General features: G+C 42.3%; 1 protein-coding gene across 1 annotated transcript in view; it reads left to right on the plus strand.

Moving 5' to 3' along the window:
- The window catches only part of LOC122797128, a 189,236-nt gene extending 167,253 nt beyond the window's left edge, over positions 1–21,983 (plus strand). The window contains exons 5-7 of the mRNA XM_044065925.1: positions 890–1,045; positions 20,519–20,674; positions 21,874–21,983. Of these exons, the coding sequence (XP_043921860.1) occupies positions 890–1,045; positions 20,519–20,674; positions 21,874–21,983 (422 nt within the window). The remainder of the gene's footprint in view (positions 1–889; positions 1,046–20,518; positions 20,675–21,873) is intronic.
- Positions 21,984–24,412: the final 2,429 nt, after the last annotated feature.

Genomic DNA, 24,412 nt, shown 5'->3' on the forward strand with positions numbered 1-24,412 from the left:
CATGCACCCCATCAAATAATCCTAATACCTGACTTCTCTCTGGAGTCTCACTTTTAACCATGTTATTACTAGCATTTCCTCTCCTCTCTACCATACTCACTCCTTTTGCTGTCACTTTAGCTTGACTTCTCCCTCCTTTAGCTCTTTTGTCTTCTCCTATTCGTATCCTGAACTTCTCATCTGCTAAGAGTCCTGCAGATATAATTATATTTATGTGTTATTTGAATGTATGCCATTTTTTACTTCTAAATTATACCATGATTGTAAACATTTTCACTGTTATTATTTTCATTGAATGTAATAGTACTGCTCGACATAGTTTGTTCTGTGTGTTAACATTTCTTTGTATGTAATTATTGTGCAGCTTTTCTCCCCAGGCCTCCACTGAAAATGGGCTCATTCTAAGCCCAGTGGACTTTCCCAGTTAACAAATTAAATAAATAAATGAATAAATAAATAAATAAATTATATGATACTCCCCTGCTTATTATTAGCTTTTAAGATTTAATGGGATTTTTAGAGATCTGAATCTGATGTCCTTTCAAAGCAAAGGAGGCCATTCTTTCATTACTGTGACTGGCTTCTGTAGTAGTAGTAAAGATACATATGCAAAACATTTCTCGGCTATGTTTTCTGCGTAGTTTACCACATATAATATGGCATGTATTACAGAAGTTGCCTCCAAGTAGGGGAAGAAGTGTTCCATTGAATTGGAAGTGGAAGTAATTCCATGGTGACAGAATCAGCATACACATATATTAGATTACTATATACAACAAAATATACATCAAAGTTTGCTTATTGATTCTATAATATAATTTTATTCTACAGTATTACTGCTTGGTTAGCATTACAGAATTATAATTAGTTTGTTCATGTTCTTAATCAGCTGTAGTAAGTAAGAGAATGAGAGGTGAAAATCAGGAAGACTCTGAACAAAATTTGAAGCAACTGAAGGTGTCTCATAGCTCAAGTGAAGAGGGCAGCGAGTCCGAATTGGAAACTGGATGCATTTTTTTGACTCACAGTTCTTCTGGACCAGAAGGTAAATGAATAAATATATAAATGAAGCAATTAAGCTGCACAGTTTCAAATAGCTATGCTTACTAATACCATTAGAGTTCCTGCCTCCTTGCTAACCTGTTTTTCAGGCTAAAGGTTAAAAGTCCCTCTTGGACATATGTAAACAATATACACCAAGTACATTGGGTTGAAGTCTTCTTGTTCATCAGAATTGATTTTTTAGTTCTCTCAGACAACCTTTTTGTAAAGCAATAGGATACAAGAAATCATAATGCAGCTGCAGGAGGGAGACCATATACTCACTACTTCAGTCAGCGTACACCATCTACCCAGTGAGGAATACAGAAGGCAATCACAGGATTAGCACTAGCCCTTTTCCTGATACCCCAGGGTCAGCATTGTAAGATGAAAATTCCACTTCAATGAGTCAGCCTGTCCTTTATAGTTGAGTTACCTCTGTTCCAAAGGAATGCCATCAGATAGTTCTCTAAAAAAACATGACATTACTGATCCCAGCTCTGCATTTCTTCTCTTCCTTCTTGCAAAGAGAGAAAAAGGGTGACCATTTTTAACTGTAGTCTTGTGCCTAGGGGAAGGCAGTGCATGCACTGTGTGATGCACGACATTCAGACAAAATGAAGTGCCTTTTCCTTTTTTATCCCTTCTATCCTAAAGCAAAGAGCTCAGATGGAGCTAAAGGGCATAGGCTACTTCCAAGAGATGGCCAACCATCTTTTCCCCAAAAAGTAGCAGATATCAAGTTTCAGATTTAAGCAGGCTGTGTTCACTGTCCAGTGAAAAGTGGATGGGTTGTACATATAGGATGCCTCTCTGGCTATTAGAATGAGGAAATGCCATGGGATATTCCTCAGGTTTATTGTGGGTGCACAGCATTAGTATTTTTGCACTTTACCCTTTGAAGTCTGTTCATCTGCAAGAGTTTTTACAAAATGACTTGAGTTAGTTTTAGCCTTTCTTCACAGATGGAGTAGTCAAGCCTTTTCTTGCCTGGACAACTGACTTAGAGCCTTCCTCCTCTGAGTCCTATTTTTCAGGTCTTGGTTTAACAGTAGCTTGACAAACTTTCCTCCTCTTGTAGTTCTAGGGTTTATTGGAGGAAACCAGGAGTCATTTTAAAGCAGATTATTCCTCGCAGAAGAGAGGACTTGAGTTCTACTATCTTCCATGTGAGACTTATTAAGCAGTACTTTCAGTTTACAGGGTCAGATAATTTAGATGTCAGTGGCTATATGGCTGTTGTGATTTTAATGATCCTTTTTGCAGGACTTTACACGCTAGACTGGGCAGTTTCTCAACAGATGCCAACCTAAACAGCGCTGACAGCTGCTTTCAAAGCCCTCTACTTACAAGAGACTTTCCTTTACATTTTCCAGCATGGTTTACTATCAATATCTTGAAATTAAAAAAAAAACGGTACGAAACAGAGAAGTGTTGTACCAAAATTGCAACTAAATTAACAGCCCTAATGTCGAAAAACAGCCGTTAATGCCGAAAATGTTGACGACATTTTACGACATTAACAACAATGCCACCCTTACCACAACTCCCTAATCCCTACACCTAACTTCCCATGTATGCAGGGGGGCAAGCCCACCTGCACTCCCCTGTAGGGTGCTGTGACCCCCACTCCCCCTATCTTAATATTCCAACTCCGAGATTGCACTACAGTGAGAAAAGGGATGTATTTCCCTAACCGCATTGTACCGCGATCCTTTTACATGAACAAACGTTATATTTGTGAATGCACTGTCTATTCGCAAATATGCCTTTCGCTCATGTAACCTGCACACATATGAAATATTCGATCATCTGTTGTTCGAATAATTCATAGCTGTGCAATTGCATGTCAACATTTCAATAGTAAACCCTCCAGCATTATCACAGCTGATTAATGCTGTGCCTGAAGGTGTGGGGAGCGCACCAGTAAATTAACAGTATTGAGCTGTGTTATGGTCCCTGTGGGTGAATTTGCTTCAATTACTTTGGCCTTTCTGTTGAGTCAGCTAACAAGTAACATGATTACAGTTTATTATCTGAGCATGCAAGGTTGAACAAGATAATTTTCCTGTTTGCCCTCAGTTAGTAGATGGAAATGATTATAAATGCTGCAAGGGAAACCAATCTATTGGCAGATTTTGTCAGCATACAGGAATAGGCACTGAATTCCTAACTGCTTCACTCTGCGTTCCAGCATTGGGGAATGCTGACTTTTTACTCATTTTGTAACCATTACACTATATAATTAACTCAGCATTGTTCTTTTATTCAGGAAGAAAAGAGTAAAGTAAGATACACTCAGCCTTTATTGAAAAAACAATTTCTGTTCTGCAGTTCTCCTTTCCTGATCCATGGAAGAGTGTTGTTGAAAGCAATATGTCAGAACTGTTTGTAGCCAGGTCTGCACTGCTTACCCTCACTGAGGTCACTAATGAAGATAAATCATCTCTCCTGAGTTATTTAAACCTTTTGTTAACGACTTTATATGGCAAAATACAACCATTCTTTGCGCCCTTTTCATTGTCTTTATAACAGGCTTTGGCTCATCATAAGTACCTCTCTGAAGCAAGTTTAGCTTACTTTTTTGCTAGTGTTCATCTGCATTTGGCTAGAATGAAGTCTGTCAGTTTAAACTTTAGTTTGATAAATGGTCCTTCTCCCCTCACAATTCAAATTTTTTCAACACCTAACTCTGATACAACTCACAATTTGAATTGGATATCACAAAAAAACTCTTCTTGGTATCATTTCAGCCCAAGTTGCATGCTGTTTTGCCAGTGAAATCCATTATTTATATATGTATTTATTTAATAATGACAAAAGTTGTTGAGAAATTTTACAGAAATTTTACCTAAGGCATGTTCCTAAACTCAGCCATATGATTTCCTGGCTGGAGTTGTATCCAGTACCATAAATCCAAAATCTACAGACACTTTGATAATCTTTGGAAATAATTAAAGTGCTTCATAAAATAATTATAACATTTCAAATATTTTAAGAATGGATAAAAGAGGGCATTTGACCAAACAGGATCACAAATTGGCTCAATAATGTTTTGTGTGTACTTAACATAAACGTAGAAAGCTTTTAACTAGGGTGGGAAAAACTCACTCAGCAGGAACTCTGGTTACCTCAGCAGACTTTCTTGGCACCTCTTTTTTAGTACACCATCATCTGTAATGGATGTTGATATGACATTTGTGGTTATACACGATATCACCAGGCCATTACATTCAGTGAATTACAATACTGGGCTGAGATTTGTGTGTTCCTTCATCATATATCCCCAAGCCATAATCAGTAATGAACATTATGAGATGAGAGTTATACACAGTGCACAATGTATGATATATAGGATATAGCCTGTATATGACAATTTGAATCAAGAGCTGGAAATCTGAGAACATGAGGTCTTCTGAGCTGGTAATGAATGGTTTGACATTTCTGTCATTATGTGAAGTTAGGTTGATTCATAAATAAGCCATTATCATTAAAGTGAATCCCTGAATTCTTGTGGCTATGAATTTCCAAATTTAGGATTGAGACGTTCTTATCTTTGTAGCAGCAATTACTTATATTATACAATAGTAACTGCAAATCTCATGTTGTCCTGTTCATTCATTCCTCAACTGATGGGTTTGGTCCAAGACTCAGATTTGACTCAGCCGCTTCTACCAGATCACTGTATCCTAGAACTGTCAAGCTCCTTTATTTACACATAATACTCCAACAACCTAATATTCCTGAGATCTCGTTTGCTAGCACTACTCTCAAGTACATTGGAGTTCTTATAGCTAGTTTTTCATGAGTTAGCTCTTAGTTTTTAACTTTTATAGTCTCTCATACTCCCATCACCCACCCATAATCTTTTGAGCTAATTTATGATAACTTTTAGCAATGATTTTTTTAGCTGATTCTGCCCCCTTTGCACTAGCATTGATTGATACCTTCTTAAAGTACCATTGTTTGTACTCATCCTTCTTTTGCTACTCTTTTGAGTATTTCTGTCTACCACTGTTGATTTCTTTCTTGCTTTCTTCTTTTCTGCTTAAAAAAATCATTTTCTACAGAGAATGTGTGCATTGCCTAGGCCCCTGTCATTTAGTAGCGGATTGTTCAGTCTGCTATGGTTTTAATGCCAGAGCTTTAACCAATCAGAGGAATAAGTTAGTTTTAAGAGGCCTTCTTCCTCTACTTCCTCAGTTGCTGGGCTCAACCCCCTACCAAAAAGTCTGACAAGAGTAAGTCAGAGTCAGCTTCCAAGGAAAAGGGGTCCTGTAAGAGGTCTCCTGACAATTCTTCCATGTCAGCTCCTTCATTGGAGTCCCCTTCAGAAGTGTATAATAAGTCAGATCCATCTCTCTTGGAGCCGACCATTTTGAAACCTAGATCTCTTCGGATCCATACCTCTCCACTCCTATTGGATCAGTTTTGTCATGGCTCCCTTCTCCTTTCCTGGAGGGATCTCCATGAAGACACTCCAGGCCTTTGGCCACCACATCATCTCTTAGATCTTCCCGAAGCCTTTCAGAAGCTGATGTGACTAGGATAATGAGGAAGCTTTCAGAGAGCAGATTCAGATGGGGTCTCTCCCGGCTCCAATTCTCACCAGATCCATGAGCCATCCTTTGTCCACTTCCCCCTTGGTATCACCTTCTCTGATTTGACTCAGTGTTTCAGAGCCCTTGGATCCGAGATCTCTGGGGTATCTTCATTGGATCCAGTGATAATCTGTTCTTTGACTCTGATGGTTTCTCTGAGCTGACTGGCTCAAGCCTTTTGGAGCCAGAAGACTCTCAAAGCCAAAACATCAATGGCAGGTCCTGTGGGTTGAAGTTGACTCCAAAGCTTTTGGAGCCATTTCTTCCTCTTAGGGATTCTGTGCTGGATAGCTTGGGTCTGACTCCCTCTTCAGGTGGAGTGCTGGTGGAGTTGCAAGAGCCTTATTTAAGAAGTTTCAGCTCCTATGCTGTTGACTTCTGTGTCCTGTAGGCATTCTACCTTTGAGGTTGTACAGACGGCTTTCTCCTTCTCTAGAGAAGGGAAATCCATGGTCGCCTTGGATCAGACAACCATGCCTTTATGTGGTTCTTTGCTCTAAGCCTTGTCCATCCTTTGCACTGAGATAGTCAGCTCAAACTAGTCTCCAGTCAGTCTGTCAGGATATTGTCATTTCCTCCGATACTTCCCTATAGCACCCCACTGAGGAAGTCCCTCAGAAGTGAACATGTAAGACGAGGCACTTAGATTCCATCTAGGAATCTCTCACGGTGGGCACTGATTTTGATGAGGAGGAGGGGGTCCCCCAGATCATAACCTGAAAATGTCTCCTTTGAAGACATCCTGGAGTTCCTGAAACAAAAAGGTGGTTGGGCATCTGACACCCCCTACCAGGAGGAATTGGTGTCCTGGATGTTTTTGGGTCTGTGTTGTCTACTTTTAGGGTGACCCACTTGGTCAATGAGCTCATAGACCTTGTTTCTCATTGAGTGTGAAAAGAGCCAGATGCTGTAGAGCCACTACCAAAAAGACTAGACAAAATTTTAGTTCTGGCCAGTGTCATGGTTGTGGCTGCAGCCACTAACAAGGAATTGGCAGAACAGAGTTCCTCTGTCCATCCCCCTAACAGAGAGTCCAGGGCTTTGGACAGATTTGGGATGTGCATGTACGCTTCAGTGACTTTTGCCCTCAGGTCACTAATTTGGCACATTTTCTGAGGTTACAAAGAGATCTGACAAAAGAACTTGCCAAATATCTTTATGGGTCCATGTTGGTGGAGGATGAAAATAGAATCTCTTTCCAAATGGCCACCATCCAGTCTATTTCAAATGCATCCATGAGGTTGATCTCCCATGCAGCGCAAGGTAACTCATGGGCAGCGTATTTGGGTATAGTCATCAGGAGACATGCCTGGATGCGATTATGTGATTTTGCAGAGCCCTTTAAGTCTTCGGTCATCAATGTGCTGCTCAGCCCCAAGGTAAAAGACAAGCTGTCCAGATGTGATCAAGAGGAAAAGACCCTGTCTGCTGTGGGTGTACGTTTCTCAACCCCTCAAAGACTTTTCTCAAGGAATCAGTGAAGAGGTAGAAAAACATAGTTTAGTAAATCCCAGGGTCCTTTTCAAGATCCACATGGAGATAGTTCCCTCAGGGGCAGAGGGTAGAACTCAAATGGAAAGCACTGTCCTCACAGCAGAGGTGGCCTGCAGAACCAGGGCTTCAGTGATTCTTTCTCGGATAAACCCTATCAGTGCTGCTGAAGGGACACCCACCTGTTTACCCCTGGAGACAGTTGCAGGACATTTGTCTCTGCACCAGAGAGCCTGGCTATCTATTACAAAAGATTCCTGGGTGCAGGGAATCATATCCAGAGGTTATATTATACCATTTTCTCTTACCTCTTTCACCAATGGGGAAAAAAATCACTGATGTTCTACCCAGTCAGAGGGAAGCAGCATCTCTAGAAATAAAAAAGCTACTATAGAAAAGAGTCATCCAAGAGTTCCCCTAGACCAGAGAGGATCCAGAGATTCTTCTTGGTGCCAGAAAAGACAGAAGACTTTAGACCATTTCTGGATCTCAGAAAATTGAATCCATTTGTAAAGTATTTAAAATTTCAGGTGGTCATGGTTCAATACATTTTGAGTCTGCTGCAAAAGGACGATTGGATGTGCTTGATAAATCTTCACAATGCATACTATCACATGAAAATGCACAGATACTCCAGAAGATACATGAGATTCTGGCAGGGATCCAGTCATTACCAATTCTGAACACTGCCCTTTGGTTAACCACAACCCCCAGGGCAGTGGTAGCAGCTCACTCGAGACTGCTGGGAGTCTGGATGGTTCTGTATCTAGACAACTGTTTCCTAGGTCTATGACAATGGATTGAACAGGAAAAAGATTGAATGGCTGTAAGAACGAAAATGCCATTCATAGAAATCCGTTTTGCGGGGGCCAGTGCCCCCCGCTAAATATATATATATATATATATATATATATATATATATATATATATATATATGTGTGTGTGTGTATACCAACTCCGAGATCGCACTACAGTGAGGAAAGGGCAACTTTTCCAATTTTCACTGTACCGTGATCTCAGAAAATGGATTTCTACGAATAAGATTTTCTTCTTACAGCCATTCGATCTTTTTCCTATTTGATCCATTGTCATAGACCCATCTCCTAATGACCTCAACCAGGCATCAACTTCTACAGGCAACTTGCTCCAATTGTGTGTTCATGTGGGAATCACTGTCAATTACAACAAATCTCAGCTCACACTTTCACAAAGTCTGGAATTCATAGGTGCTCATCTGGACACAGTCAGTCAGATAGCTTCTCTTCCCTCTACTTGAATACAGACATTGAGGTCTCAAGTCAAGAAAGTGAGTCAGAGTTCTTCTCTTCTGGCCTGATTAATCTTTCAAGCCCTGGGATCCATGGCAGCAGCTATTACTCTCATTTCTGTGGATAGGCTCCACATGCAAATTCTTCAGTGACACTTTCAGTCCAATGGTTCTTTCTCCAACATCCATTAACCACTCCAATCAAGATTACACAAGTGTGCAAAATATATCTTCTTTGAGGGATTAATTCAAAACAGCTCTGTAAAGAGTGCCCATTTGTTCTTTCCATGCCCATGGCCACAGTGACCACCTCCCAGTTGTGATGGGGGTCACTACTTGGGAAGGACTGTCCAAGGTACATGTTCCCCCAAAGAGACCAAGATGCATATCAATGTCCTGGAGATGAGAGCAGTCCTCCTACCATTGCAGGCTTTTCAAGACGTTCTCCCAGCTGGGAGTGTAGCCATCCAGATGGACAATATGACAGTGGTCTGGTACATTAACAAACAGGAAGAAACCAGATCTTGCCCACATTGTTGAGAAGCAATGAGACTGTGGCAATGGGTGTGTCTTCCAGTCACTTTCTAATAGCATTGCACATCCCAGAGTATTCTAGCTTGATTGAGGACAAACTTAGTAGATCCATTCTGATGCCTCATGAGTGGTCTCTCAGTGTCAAACTAGAGCCAAATTATCTGGATGTTCTGCCAGCTCCGATATTATTTTGACAGAACCAAACAAATCAGGAAATCTGATCAACTGTTTTTATCGTATGCAGAGAACAGGAAAGGCCTTCCGGTATCTAAGGTAACCCTATCTAGGTGGCTGTCTTTTGTGATTACATGTATTTATCAACTCAGAGGTAGAGAGTTGACTTCTAGGCCAAAGCCCCTTCAACTAGAGCACTAGCTACATCTACAGCCTTTCAAGCTAGACTACCAATAGACACTATTTGTGCAGCAGCCACATGGGCCTCTCCTCATACCTTTGTTTTGCATTACAAATTGGACTTGGCCTCCAGACACAGGGCAAATTTTGGTTCCACCATTCTCAAGAGTCTGTTCCATTGAGCCACCCAGGATGAAGGTGCTAGGGACGAGGTCCCATCCAGCAAGAATGAAGGTGAGATTGACAACTTAACATTGAGAAGTTATGTACCTACCATAACGTTCCATGTTAGTTGTCTTCTCTCGCCTTCTTTCTTGCGTCCCGCCCACCATCCCACTAGCCTGGACAGACCGAGAAGATTGTTCCTCTTCCATGAAGAGTCCTAATCTAGATTTTCCAGCCAAATAGCTTGTCCTAGTGTCACTAGATTAGATTGGTTTCTTTGGCGGGATTATCCCCTTTTTTCCATCTCCTCTTCAGTTGGAGGACTATATTGCATAATTTTTCTTTAGCTACCAAACGAGATCTGGGTAGTTATTGCCTAGCATCATGGGATATAGGGTTGCCTTGAGCCGGTAAAATTAGCTGTCAAGCTTTAGTTAGTGGCCGAGTCAGAGCCGAGGATCGGCTCCAAACCCATCCAGCAAGAAAGAAGGCGAGAGAAGACAACTAACATGGAACGTTATGGTAGGTACATAACTTCTCATTTTCAAGCGCTGCACAGAGTGTGACCATAAGTTATCACCAGCGGATTACCACACTCTATGTGTTTTGTGCTTGGGCGTGGCCCACTTGAGTATGGACTTTAGTATTTGTGTGGGCATCAACCCTGCGCCCTAAAGGATAAGAAGGCCAAGTTGGCCCTCAAAGGTCTTCTTCCTCCTTCCGACTCCGTTTCCTCGTCTCCAGTTTCGGTCACCGTAGCTGCTGTGGCCGCCTCTCCCTCCTCTCTTCCTCTGACTTCTCCTCCCTCACATAGCACTAACACTGCCCTCATTTCCTTCTTGGATACAGTAAATAGAGATGGAGATGCTGGCTCCTTAGTCTCTGCCCTCTTTCTTGATATATCAAAAGCATTTGATACTATTTCCCACTCCCTACTGCTTACCAAACTCTCTAACCTTGGCCTGTCTCCCCCTATCTTACAATGGTTTACTAACTATCTCAGCAATATGCAGAAATCTACTATATGGCAGCATTCTTCTTCCTCTTTCATCAGTACAAATACAGGTGTCCCTCAAGGTTCAATACTGGGTCCCCTCTTATTCAGTATATTTGTCAATAACTTTCATATCACTCTTACCCACAATACTGTTATCCAATATACAGATGACTCTACTATTATCTGCTATTCTAATTCTGCCACTGGACTGCAGCGTCTTACCCAAGAAGCATTTACTTCTAATGAAACCTGGATATCTCAGAACCATCTTGCCCTCAACCCCAATAAAACAAAACTCTTAATATTTACCCCCACAAAATCTAGTCCTGTTGACAAGTCATTATTCTCTGTTCATTCCCAAAACAACACTGTCATTGAAGTTGTCCCTAGTACCAAATTGCTAGGTATCATCATTGATGACAAATTAACTTTTGACCTTCACATCTACAGCAACATCAAAAATACCAATCAAAAGTTAGGATCCCTTTATAGGCACAACTATTTTCTTAGCCTCTCTGCTAAAAAGGCCCTTGCCTCATCTTTCCTGCTTCCTACTGTTTTATATGACGCTCCCATCCTCACCAATCTGCAGTCCTCCTTGAAAACAAAACTAGACTCTTGTTAGAACAAAGTCACTAAATTTGTTACAAATGCAAAATTTTCTACCCACCACTGCTCCTCTCTGCATCAACTAAATTGGCTAGAATCCCCTCACTATCTCATGTATCTACCCAAATTAAACCCCCCCACTGACTATATACCATCCTAATTGACACCTCAAGTCTGAAAAAATGTTACTGACTGTCGTAATCCATTTTAAGACCTGCTCCTCAGAGATACTAGGTGGGGGACAGGTGTTAGGGATACTTTGAGGTATATTTGACAGGGACAGGGGAGTGTAGTTTTCACTGAACCTGTCAGCCAGCAGATTTGCTATATCCACAGGTTCTGTATATGTAGTACCATTAACTATGAGATCTGAAGTAGTTTACTTCATTTGGTCTTCAACCTGTAGGTTATGGATTTGTATTGGATCCGAGCCGGCAACTTTTACTAGCATCAGCTCCGAGCTCCAAACTCCTCCCCTTACCCATAAAACACCTCCACTGCCTTCCATGCCCAGATCTCATTTGCAGCGAATTGCTTCAGCATCGTGTCTTTTGAGCTACAACTAGACAGTGGGTTTAAAACCTTTGTGAGCAAATATTTTTTTTCTAAATTTCTCTCAGTTAGTATTAGGATAAGTCTTCTTTCTCCTCCTCCCACTTGGTGCATTGAGTGTTAGTGTTTTTACGTACTTAGAGTAGTTTGTTCTGTGGTGTAGATAGTAGCTTCCCCTTCCCCCTCAGTGTTTTCTGTAGATGAGTGTGTGTGTGTGTGTGTGTGTGTGTGTGTGTGTGTGTGTGTGTGTGTGTGTGTGTGTGTTATTTAGAAAGAACCTGCTTTTTATTAAGGTTATCTTTCTAAAATAGAGTATGACCGAAAAGCTTGATGTTAAGTTGTCAATCTCACCTTCATTCTTGCTGGATGGGTTCGGAGCCGATCCTCGGCTCCAACTTGGCCACTTACTAAAGCTCGAGAGCTAATTTTACCGGCTCAAGGCAACCCTATATCCCATGATGCTAGGCGATAACTATCCAGATCTCGTTTGCCGCTTTCGCTTGCGAGGTGCGTTTTTACCGGCTCTTGGTAAGTTTTTGAATTTTCAGACTTTTAGTCACCCTTGTTGTCTTAGTTCCCACTCCTTTTATTGTTTTAACTTTTAACGGTTAATTTTAAACCTATTCCCCATTAATACCTTGTATTTCCCTTATCCCAGTTATATATCCCTTCCCCTTGGTTAGGCCTTAAGCCTGCCCCTTTCCTAATTCTTGTCAGGGATTCTGTGGAATGTTTGGGTGTGTGAGTATCCCTGTTTTTTATTATTTTTATTTGGATTGGGTGTTTGTGTGTGTGTGTGTTTTTACTCCGGTGCTCCCTCGACACTGATATGTCGAAGGACACAAAGGTCTCAGGCTTCAAGATGTGTGACTCGTGCTGTCAGAAAATGTCTCTGACAGACGGTCACACTTCTTGTGTTTACTGCCTGGGACCCCTGCACCTGCAGGACTCTTGTTCTGTGTGCCACGCATTCAGCCCAAGAGTCCTGCAGGAGTGCAGGAACAAACTAATTTTGAGGGGCTTGTTAAAGCCCGAGAGCTCCCCGACTAAGTCTGCGCCAGGGAAGCCCTCGAAGCCAGCAAAGCTGTTGGCTCCGAGTCCCAAGCCGTCGGCTGCTGGCTCACCTTCTGTGACAAGATCGGCTCCGGCCGGATCCGATCCTTCTGTGTCACAGCCTCCAGTATCGGCTCCACTCAACGCCGATATCCCTGAATCTTTGCACTCACGGCCGGCTCCGGCTGGAGCCAACATATCCTCGGCTCCATCCACCTCCAGAAAGAGGTCAAGATCCCCATCGTTGGAGTCTATCCATTCGGCTCCGAGATCACCCCTGCTCTCGGAGCGGAGCCATCGGAGCTGATCTTCTCGGTCATCCAGGCTTTCTGACCATGACCTTGAGAGAGTGGTGAGTAGGCTATTAAAGTCTCAGGCATTGGTTCAAATGCTCCATAACCCGTATCATCAGACGGTAGCTATTACAAATCCACCTATTATTCCTCCTTTGACTCAGAGTTCGGAGCCAGAGCTCCTCGGAGCTGCAACTGTTGTGGCGTCGGAGCCCTTTGGCTCCATCGTCCTCTGCTCCGATCTCCTCCTTGATGCCTTCATTGGAGGCATCCGGGTGTCTGGTCTCTCTCGCCGGCTCCGAGGGGGCGAGTGGGATCGGACCCTTGTCCGACCCCGTTCTCCCGCTTGGAGCGTCGGTGCTGGTGAGCTCAGCCCCGACATCGGCCACGGAGCCGTCCCTGTCGGTGCGGCCTGGGGTTCCTACCTCTTTGGAGCGGGAGCCCTCTGGCCTCTCTGATGGGGGAGCCTTCGAGGTGATGAGGAGTGTACTATCCCCAGAGCATAGTCAACGGTCAGTTACATCAGCTCCTCCCACTACAGTGCCTGCTGACGTCTCTTCCCACTCACTTGCTCACGGGCCCAAAGATCCAACGCCTCAGGTTTCCCCACTGGGAATATCTTCCTCTTCCGAGGCTTCTCCTGACCTGTCAGGTGAGCCTCCGCGTAAGAGGACACGTAAGAGGAAACATGTGGACTCCCCCGAGTCTATTACATCCGATACCGACTTGGATGAGTCGGAAGGATCCCCAAGGTCCCCCTCTGAGGATGTCTCTTTCTCAGACATCCTTGAAATCCTTAAACAGAGGGGGAACTGGTCTTCCCTTAATCCTTCCGAGGACGAGTCAGTTTACCTGGAGGCGTTTGGTTCTCGACCCTCCACCTCCTGGGTGTCTCCGCCTTTCGACCCCCTCATGGAAGTGGTGGCTCGGAAGACGTGGATGGCCCCGGATTCAGTGGAACCCACCCCTCGGAGGCCTTTTAAATTCATTACGGCCCCAGTTGATAGACAATTCTTGACAAAAGGTGTCCCGGTTGATGCCATGGTGGTGGCTGCAGCCACCAAGAAGGAACTAGCCGATCCTTCAGTACCTATCCATCCTCCTAACAAGGATTCTAGGACTATGGATAGGTACGGTAAGCGGATGTTTTCTTCAGCGACCTTTGCCATGAGATCGCTGAATTACTTGTGTCACTTCACCTGCCTTCAGAGAGATGTTCTCAAAGAGTTGGGTGACGTTTTACAGGATCCGTCAGCTGCTGGGTCCCAGGATAAAATTAACTCACAGCTAGGAACCCTAAACTCAATTGTTAACTCCTCCATGCGGCTCATTTCATATGCAGCCAATGGAGCGAGCAGGACCGCAGGCACAGGAGTGGCTTTGAGGCGTCACGCCTGGATGCGGATTTGTAATTTTGCAGACCCCTTCAAGGCGTCCTTCACAAATTCCCCTTTTGATGGTTCGACCTTGTTCAGACCTCAAGTGTAAGACACCTTGACCAGATGCGAACAAGATGGCAAGACGCTTTCTGCCGTAGGAGTCCGTTTCTCCACCCCTTCTAGACCATACCCTAAGGGTCAGAAGGGTGGGAAAATGTGGTTCCGTAAATCTCAAGGAGTCGCGCCTGATGCGAGAGGTCAGTTTACCCCCAGAGGCAGAGCGGGTAACAACAACAGACGCCACCCTAAGGGCAGAGGGGGTCTGCAGAATCAGGGTAGCAGGGAGCCTCTCTCTGACAAACCCTTCCAGCATCCCTGAGATGTTGCCCGACTGTCCACCTTCGGAGGCAGTCGGGGGAAGATTGTCGCTGTACCCAAAAGCCTGGCTTTCCCTTACTCAAGAAAAATGGGTACAGTCGATCATATCCGAGGGTTACAAAATTTACTTTCTCCAAACCCCAATTCAGCAAAAGGGAACCCTTCCAGTCGTTCCACCCAGTCTAAGGGAACTAGCAGTACCAGAGATATCAAAACTGCTAGCAAAAAGAGCCATCCAGCCAGTCCCAGCAGATCAACTAGGATCCAGAATCTACTCAAGATTCTTTTTGGTACCAAAAAAGCCAGGGGACTGGAGACCAATATTAGATCTCAGCAAACTAAACAGGTTTGTAAAGAGAACACGATTCCAGATGGTCACTCTACAGTCCATTCTACCCTTTCTGCGCAAGGACAATTGGATGTGCTCCGTGGACCTTCAGGGTGCATACTATCACATCAAAATTCACAGGCGCTCCAGAAGGTTTCTCCGCTTTCAACTGGGGGCCAGTCACTACCAATTCAGAGCCCTGCCCTTTGGTCTCACTACAGCCCCCAGAGTGTTCACCAAATGTATGGGAGCGGTTACGGCTCACCTGAGACGTCAAGGATTCCAGGTGTTTCCATATCTAGACGACTGGCTCCTCACTTCCACCACCAGGCATCAACTTCTCCAAGCCAGAGATTACACCATTCACATTTGCAGAGGGCTAGGAATCTCTATAAATTTTGAAAAATCTGCCTTGTCACCTTGTCAATCTATTGCCTTTATAGGCGCCAGTTTGGACAAGGTACAACTTTCAGCAAAATTAACAAATCAAAGGGTCTTAGATATTCAAAACCACATCCATGTTCTTCTTCAGAGCGACAAAATTCAGGCCAGCTATGTCCTGAAAGTATAGGTCTTATGGCGGCCACTATAACACTTCTTCCCCTTGCCCGCTTTTACATGCGTCTCCTACAGTGGATGCTTTTCGCCCAATGGTCCTTTCAACGACTCCCTATGCATCACAAGATCATGATAACTCCAGCTTGCCAAAGGCATCTGTCCTGGTGGATATTGTCCCCTCAAGTCCATCAAGGCAGACCCTTTGTTCCTCCCTCCCCGGTCGTCACGGTTACATTGGACGCCTCCCTGATCGGGTGGGTGGGGCATTTTCAGGGCAGGATGGTCCATGGCACTTGGCAACCTTTTCAATGCCACCTGCTTATAAATGTCCTGGAGATGAGAGCAGTGCTTTTAACGTTGCAAGCCCTCCACGACTCTCTTCCCCTGGGGACTATTGCAATCTGAATGGACAATATGTCCATAATGTGGTATATCAACAAGCAGGGCGGAACCAAGTCCTATCCCCTGTGTCGAGAGGCAGTCAGACTTTGGCAGTGGGCAATCTCTTCTCAGCGGTTTCTGATAGCAACGCATATCCCCAGGAAGTCCAACATCATAGCGGACAGGTTGAGCAGAGCTATTCTCATGCCTCACGAGTGGTCTCTCAAACAATCTGTGATGGAAGAGATTTTTCAGAAGTGGGGCCTTCCTTGCTGCAATATTTTTGCTATGCCTCAAAACAGCAAATGCCCCAACTTCTTCACCCTCTTCCCCCTTCCAGGCCATCCCCCCAGAGACGCTCTAGTCCAAGATTGGCCCCGGGGACTTCTTTATGCTTTTCCACCTTTTCCTCTAATACCACAAATAATTCAGAAAGCAACCGCCTTGAGAGCCAAGATGATTCTCATTACCCCTTATTGGCCTCGACAAATATGGTTTCCGTTCCTGCATCGTTATCTTTTGGTACAGCCTTGGCATCTGGATCCGGTTCCAGATCTTCTGACCCACCAGTCAGGGCAGCTGCACCAATCCATACCTTCTCTCAACCTCACTGCTTGGTTGCTCCACTTCCGTCCCTAGCCAGGCTTCCTATGATTAAAAATCCTGTCCGAGATATCATAGTAGCTTCCCTTAAATCTTCCACCAGAAGGATTTACACTAGTAAATGGCAATGTTTCTCCTTCTGGGCAAAAGCTAGGAATAGAGATCTCTTTACTACTCCGATTAATTCGGTCTTGGACTTCCTAGCTGAAATTTTTCACTCAGGATCTTCTTCCTCCACAGTAAAAGTTCAGTTGGCAGCCATTTCAATTTTTCATATAGGCTTGTCGGACCACAACATCATGTCCCATAAGCTTTGCAAAGCATTCCTTAGAGGTGTATTTTTACTTAAGCCTCCGATCAAAGACCCTCCACCACAGTGGGATCAAAATTTAGTCTTAACATCCTTGATTCTTCCCCCCTTTGAACCTGCGGCTTCCTGCTCATTGAAATTTCTTTCCTGGAAGACACTCTTCCTAGTCGCCATTACTTCTGCTAGGAGAGTATCTGAGCTTCATGCCCTCTGCATTCGTCCTCCCTACTTAATCTTCCACAAAGACAGAGTTTCTCTAAGGACTAATCCGTCTTTCTTACCCAAGGTGGCGTCGCAGACAAACTTAAATCAATCTACTGATCTCCCAGTTTTTTTCCCAAATTATACTAATAGAGCGGAGCAAAAACTACATTATCTGGATGTTCATCGCCAGCTCCGATATTATTTTGACAGAACCAAACAAATCAGGAAATCTGATCAACTGTTTTTATCGTATGCAGAGAACAGGAAAGGCCTTCCGGTATCTAAGGTAACCCTATCTAGGTGGCTGTCTTTTGTGATTACATGTATTTATCAACTCAGAGGTAGAGAGTTGACTTCTAGGCCAAAGCCCCTTCAACTAGAGCACTAGCTACATCTACAGCCTTTCAAGCTAGACTACCAATAGACACTATTTGTGCAGCAGCCACATGGGCCTCTCCTCATACCTTTGTTTTGCATTACAAATTGGACTTGGCCTCCAGACACAGGGCAAATTTTGGTTCCACCATTCTCAAGAGTCTGTTCCATTGAGCCACCCAGGATGAAGGTGCTAGGGACGAGGTCCCATCCAGCAAGAATGAAGGTGAGATTGACAACTTAACATTGAGAAGTTATGTACCTACCATAACGTTCCATGTTAGTTGTCTTCTCGCCTTCTTTCTTCGCCCCGCCCACCATCCCACTAGCCTGGACAGACCGAGAAGATTGTTCCTCTTCCATGAAGAGTCCTAATCTAGATTTTCCAGCCAAATAGCTTGTCCTAGTGTCACTAGATTAGATTGGTTTCTTTGGCGGGATTATCCCCTTTTTTCCATCTCCTCTTCAGTTGGAGGACTATATTGCATAATTTTTCTTTAGCTACCAAACGAGATCTGGGTAGTTATTGCCTAGCATCATGGGATATAGGGTTGCCTTGAGCCGGTAAAATTAGCTGTCAAGCTTTAGTTAGTGGCGAGTCAGAGCCGAGGATCGGCTCCAAACCCATCCAGCAAGAAAGAAGGCGAGAGAAGACAACTAACATGGAACGTTATGGTAGGTACATAACTTCTCATTTTCAAGCGCTGCACAGAGTGTGACCATAAGTTATCACCAGCGGATTACCACACTCTATGTGTTTTGTGCTTGGGCGTGGCCCACTTGAGTATGGACTTTAGTATTTGTGTGGGCATCAACCCTGCGCCCTAAAGGATAAGAAGGCCAAGTTGGCCCTCAAAGGTCTTCTTCCTCCTTCCGACTCCGTTTCCTCGTCTCCAGTTTTGGTCACCGTAGCTGCTGTGGCCGCCTCTCCCTCCTCTCTTCCTCTGACTTCTCCTCCCTCACATAGCACTAACACTGCCCTCATTTCCTTCTTGGATACAGTAAATAGAGATGGAGATGCTGGCTCCTTAGTCTCTGCCCTCTTTCTTGATATATCAAAAGCATTTGATACTATTTCCCACTCCCTACTGCTTACCAAACTCTCTAACCTTGGCCTGTCTCCCCTATCTTACAATGGTTTACTAACTATCTCAGCAATATGCAGAAATCTACTATATGGCAGCATTCTTCTTCCTCTTTCATCAGTACAAATACAGGTGTCCCTCAAGGTTCAATACTGGGTCCCTCTTATTCAGTATATTTGTCAATAACTTTCATATCACTCTTACCCACAATACTGTTATCCAATATACAGATGACTCTACTATTATCTGCTATTCTAATTCTGCCACTGGACTGCAGCGTCTTACCCAAGAAGCATTTACTTCTAATGAAACCTGGATATCTCAGAACCATCTTGCCCTCAACCCCAATAAAACAAAACTCTTAATATTTACCCCCACAAAATCTAGTCCTGTTGACAAGTCATTATTCTCTGTTCATTCCCAAAACAACACTGTCATTGAAGTTGTCCCTAGTACCAAATTGCTAGGTATCATCATTGATGACAAATTAACTTTTGACCTTCACATCTACAGCAACATCAAAAATACCAATCAAAAGTTAGGATCCCTTTATAGGCACAACTATTTTCTTAGCCTCTCTGCTAAAAAGGCCCTTGCCTCATCTTTCCTGCTTCCTACTGTTTTATATGACGCTCCCATCCTCACCAATCTGCAGTCCTCCTTGAAAACAAAACTAGACTCTTGTTAGAACAAAGTCACTAAATTTGTTACAAATGCAAAATTTTCTACCCACCACTGCTCCTCTCTGCATCAACTAAATTGGCTAGAATCCCCTCACTATCTCACGTATCTACAGTTAACTACGGCCCATAAGCTTATCCACCACCCAGCAACTTGCCCTTCCTTCTCCTCCATACTGACTATATACCATCCTAATTGACACCTCAAGTCTGAAAAAAAAAATGTTACTGACTGTCGAGAAACCTAAACTCTCAGCTGGCCAAATGTTGTACTCTTATAGTGTCCCTAAGCCATGGAATAACCTCCCTCCTTCACTCAGGACTATCAGCGCAATCCTGCCTCCTTTAAAAAATCCCTTAAACTACATCTCTCCTCTCACTGGTTATGCACGTGCACCCCATCAAATAATCCTAATACCTGACTTCTCTCTGGAGTCTCACTTTTAACCATGTTATTACTAGCATTTCCTCTCCTCTCTACCATACTCACTCCTTTTGCTGTCACTTTAGCTTGACTTCTCCCTCCTTTAGCTCTTCTGTCTCCTCCTATTCTTATCCTGAACTTCTCATCTGCTAAGAGTCCTGCAGATATAATTATATTTATGTGTTATTTGAATGTATGCCATTTTTTACTTCTAAATTATACCATGATTGTAAACATTTTCACTGTTATTATTTTCATTGAATGTAATAGTACTGCTCGACATAGTTTGTTCTGTGTGTTAACATTTCTTTGTATGTAATTATTGTGCAGCTTTTCTCCCCAGGCCTCCACTGAAAATGGGCTCATTCTAGGCCCAGTGGACTTTCCCAGTTAACAAATTAAATAAATACATGAATAAATAAATAAATAAATTATATGATGCTCCCCTGCTTATTATTAGCTTTTAAGATTTAATGGGATTTTTAGAGATCTGAATCTGATGTCCTTTCAAAGCAAAGGAGGCCATTCTTTCATTACTGTGACTGGCTTCTGTAGTAGTAGTAAAGATACATATGCAAAGCATTTCTCTTCTGTGTTTTCTGCGTAGTTTACCACATATAATATGGCATGTATTACAGCAGTTGCCCCCAAGTAGGGGAAGAAGTATTCCATTGAAGTGGAAGTGGAAGTAATTCCATGATGACAGAATCAGCATACACATATATTAGACTACTATATACAACAAAATATACATCAAAGTTTGCTTATTGATTCTATAATATAAATTTATTCTACAGTATTACTGCTTGGTTATGTGTTACAGAATTATAATTAGTATTTTCATGTTCTTAATCAGCTGTAGTAAGTAAGAGAATGAGAGGTGAAAATCAGGAAGACTCTGAACAAAAGTTGAAGCAACAGAAGGCGTCTCATAGCTCAAGTGAAGAGGGCAGCGAGTCTGAATTGGAAACTGGATGCATTTTTTTGACTCACAGTTCTTCTGGACCAGAAGGTAAATGAATAAATATATAAATAAAGCCATTAAGCTGCACAGTTTCAAATAGCTATGCTTACTAATACCATTAGAGTTCCTGCCTCCTTGCTAACCTGTTTTCAGACTAAAGGTTAAAAGTCTGTCTTGGGCATATTTAAACAATATACACCAAGTACATTGGGTTGAAGTCTTCTCATTCATCAGAATTGATTTTTTTAGTTCTCTCAGAAAACCTTCTTGTAAAGCAGTAGGATACAAGAAATCATAATGCAGCTGCAGGAGGGACACCATGTACTCACTACTTCAGTCAGTGTACACCATCTACCCAGTGAGGAATACAGAAGGCAATCACAGGATTAGCACTAGCCCTTTTCCTGATACCCCAGGGTCAGCATTGTAAGATGAAAATTCCACTTCAATGAGTCAGCCTGTCCTTTATAGTTGAGTTACCTCTGTTCCAAAGGAATGTCATCAGATAGTTCTCTAAAAAAACATGGCATTACTGATCCCAGCTCTGCATTTCTTCTCTTCCTTTTTGCAAAGAGAGAAAAAGGGTGACCATTTTTAACTGTAGTCTTTTGCCTAGGGGAAGGCAGTGCATGCATTGTGTGATGCACGACATTCAGACAAAATGAAATGCCTTTTCCCTTTTTATCCCTTCTATCCTAAAGCAAAGAGCTCAGATGGAGCTAAAGGGCATAGGCTACTTCCAAGAGATGGCCAACCATCTTGTCCCCAAAAAGTACCAGATATCATGTTTCAGATTTAAGCAGGCTGTGTTCACTGTCAAGTGAAAAGTGGATGAGTTGTACATATAAGATGCCTCTCTGGCTATTAGAATGAGGAAATGCCATGGGTTATTCCTCAGGTTTATTGTGGGTGCACAGCATTAGTATTTTTGCACTTTACCCTTTGAACTCTGTTCATCTGCAAGAGTTTTTACAAAATGACTTGAGTTAGTTATAGCCTTTCTTCAGAGATGGAGTAGTCAAGCCTTTTCTTGCTGGGACAACTGACTTAGAGCCTTCCTCCTCTGAGTCCTATTTTTCAGGTCTTGGTTTAACAGTAGCTTGACAAACTTTCCTCCTATTGTAGTTCTAGGGTTTATTGGAGGAAACCAGGAGTCATTTTAAAGCAGATTATTCCTCGCAGAAGAGAGGACTTGAGTTATACTATCTTCCATGTGAGACTTATTAAGCAGTACTTTCCGTTTACAGGGTCAGATAATTTAGATGTCAGTGGCTATATGGCTGTTGTGATTTTAATGATCCTTTTTGCAGGACTTTACACGCTAGACTTGGAAGTTTCTCAACAGATGCCGACCTAAACAGCGCTGATAGCTGCTTTCAAAGCCCTCTACTTACAAGAGACTTTCCTTTACATTCTCCAGCATGGTTTACTATCAATATCTTGAAATTAAAAAAAGAAAAACGGTAGAAAACAGTGAAGTGTTGTACCAAAACTGCAACTAAATGAACAGCCCTAATGTCGAAAAACAGCCGTTAATGCTGAAAATGTTGACGACATTTTACGGCCTTAACAACAATGCCACCCTTACCACAACTCCCTAATCCCTACACCTAACTTCCCGTGCATGCAGGGGGGCAAGCCCACCTGCACCCCCCTGTAGGGGGCTGTGCCCCCCCACTCCCCCTATCTTAATATTTCAACTCCGAGATCGCACTACAGTGAGAAAAGGGATGGATAACCTCCTGATACTCTTATAGATGAAATTGTAGTAGAAATAGAATATAAACGAACAACCGGATTTTATAAACCATTATTAAGAGAATTTAATGCTTTGGACACTTCCAATTTAGATGTGTCATTGTCCTCTCTACCTGACTTATTAGAAGGTAATTTTGGACAAGATTCACCCCATATTAACCACTTTGACCAACATAAGTGTAAACTTTCCACCACTTTTATTACTACCTTTAGTAATGAGGCAAGAGAAATATGTAATATCATTTTTAAGAACTGGCACTTTATCACGAATGACTTGCTTTTATTTGAAAGGTTTGGACCGGTTCCAAGAGTAGTTTTTAGAAAAGGTAAAAATTTGAAAGAAATATTGCAAAGTAAGTCAAATACTAACCAGTTCCATAGATGTAAAGGCTCACTGACATGTGGAGCCTGTAACTGGTGTAAATTTGTAAAAACAGGACCAACTTTTCAAATTAGAGAAGAAAAATATAGGATATGCCACACTATTAATTGTGACACAAAATCAGTAGTATATGCAGCATTCTGTAACCAATGTCCAGTTGTTTATATTGGTAAGACGGATTGTAAACTACGTCAGCGCATATATGAACATATATACGCTATTAGAAATAACAAGCTGGATAATGCATTAGCCAAGCATATTTCCAGCCACATTAACCATTGTTTTTCATTTATGGGTATTGATCATCTCCCTACTAATATCAGAGGAGGCCCATCTACTCTCTTGCTAGAATTAAGAGAACTTGAATGGCAAATCAAACTCAATGCTTTTAATAATCCTGGTTTGAACGATAACTGTAATATCTCAGTGGTTTTAAAGATGAGGAGGTATTTTAATTAATTCCATGTAGTGTTTACTTTTTGACCGTACACTTTGAGTATGGTATTAGGACAGGCTTATGTATAATATATATATATCTTTTTGTATTTCACATGCAGTTTGTGATAGTATAATTTTTATATTAAATAGTCTACATTAATTTATTTTATATTTATGTATTGAATTTCAAAATGTAGATTTTTTACTTGTGAATTTTACTGTTTGATTTTTAACTTGTGTTCCCAGCGCTATACCAGGAAGTGATGTATTTTGACACACTCCCTTTTGTCATTTAAATAAATTTTTGGCGCTTTTTCCCTTATCCCTTTCTGAAGAAGCTGCTTTGTGTGTATTGCAGTGAAAACGCTTTTTATTTCACTAATAAATTTGCGTTCAAAGAGCTTGCCCGAGTGACAGGGTGATATTTTTTGGAGGGTTTTGTACCGTGGACTGTATTGGATATTGTGGACTGCTCCGATCTGGTTTCACTGTGTTTGTATCTCTCCTGAGTTATTTAAACCTTGTGTTAAGGACTTTATATGGCAAAATACAACCATTCTTTGCGCCCTTTTCATTGTCTTTATAACAGGTTTTGGCTCATCATAAGTACCTCTCTGAAGCAAGTTTAGCTTACTTTTTTGCTAGTGTTCATCTGCATTTGGCTAGAATGAAGTCTGTCAGTTTAAACTTTAGTTTGGTAAATGGTCCTTCTTCCTTCACAATTCAAAATTTTTCAACACCTAACTCTGCTACAACTCGCAATTTGAATTGGATATCACAAAAAAACTCTTCTTGGTATCATTTCAGCCCAAGTTGCATGCTGTTTTGCCAATGAAATCCATTATTTATATATGTATTTATTTAATAATGACAAAAGTTGTTGAGAAGTTTTACAGAAATTTTACCTAAGGCATGTTCCTAAACTCAGCCATATGATTTCCTGGCTGGAGTTGTATCCAGTACCATAAATCCAAAATCTACAGACACTTTGATAATCTTTGGAAATAATTAAAGTGCTTCATAAAATAATTATAACATTTCAAATATTTTAAGAATGGATAAAAGAGGGCATTTGACCAAACAGGATCACAAATTGGCTCAATAATAGTTTGTGTGTACTTAACATAAATGTAGAAAACTTTTAACTAGGGTGGGAAAAACTCACTCAGCAGGAACTCTGGTTACCTCAGCAGACTTTCTTGGCACCT

Source organism: Protopterus annectens, chromosome 3.part0 (genome assembly GCF_019279795.1).
Source record: "Protopterus annectens isolate FY-2018-M chromosome 3.part0, PAN1.0, whole genome shotgun sequence".
Classification (NCBI taxonomy): Eukaryota; Metazoa; Chordata; order Ceratodontiformes; family Protopteridae; genus Protopterus; species Protopterus annectens.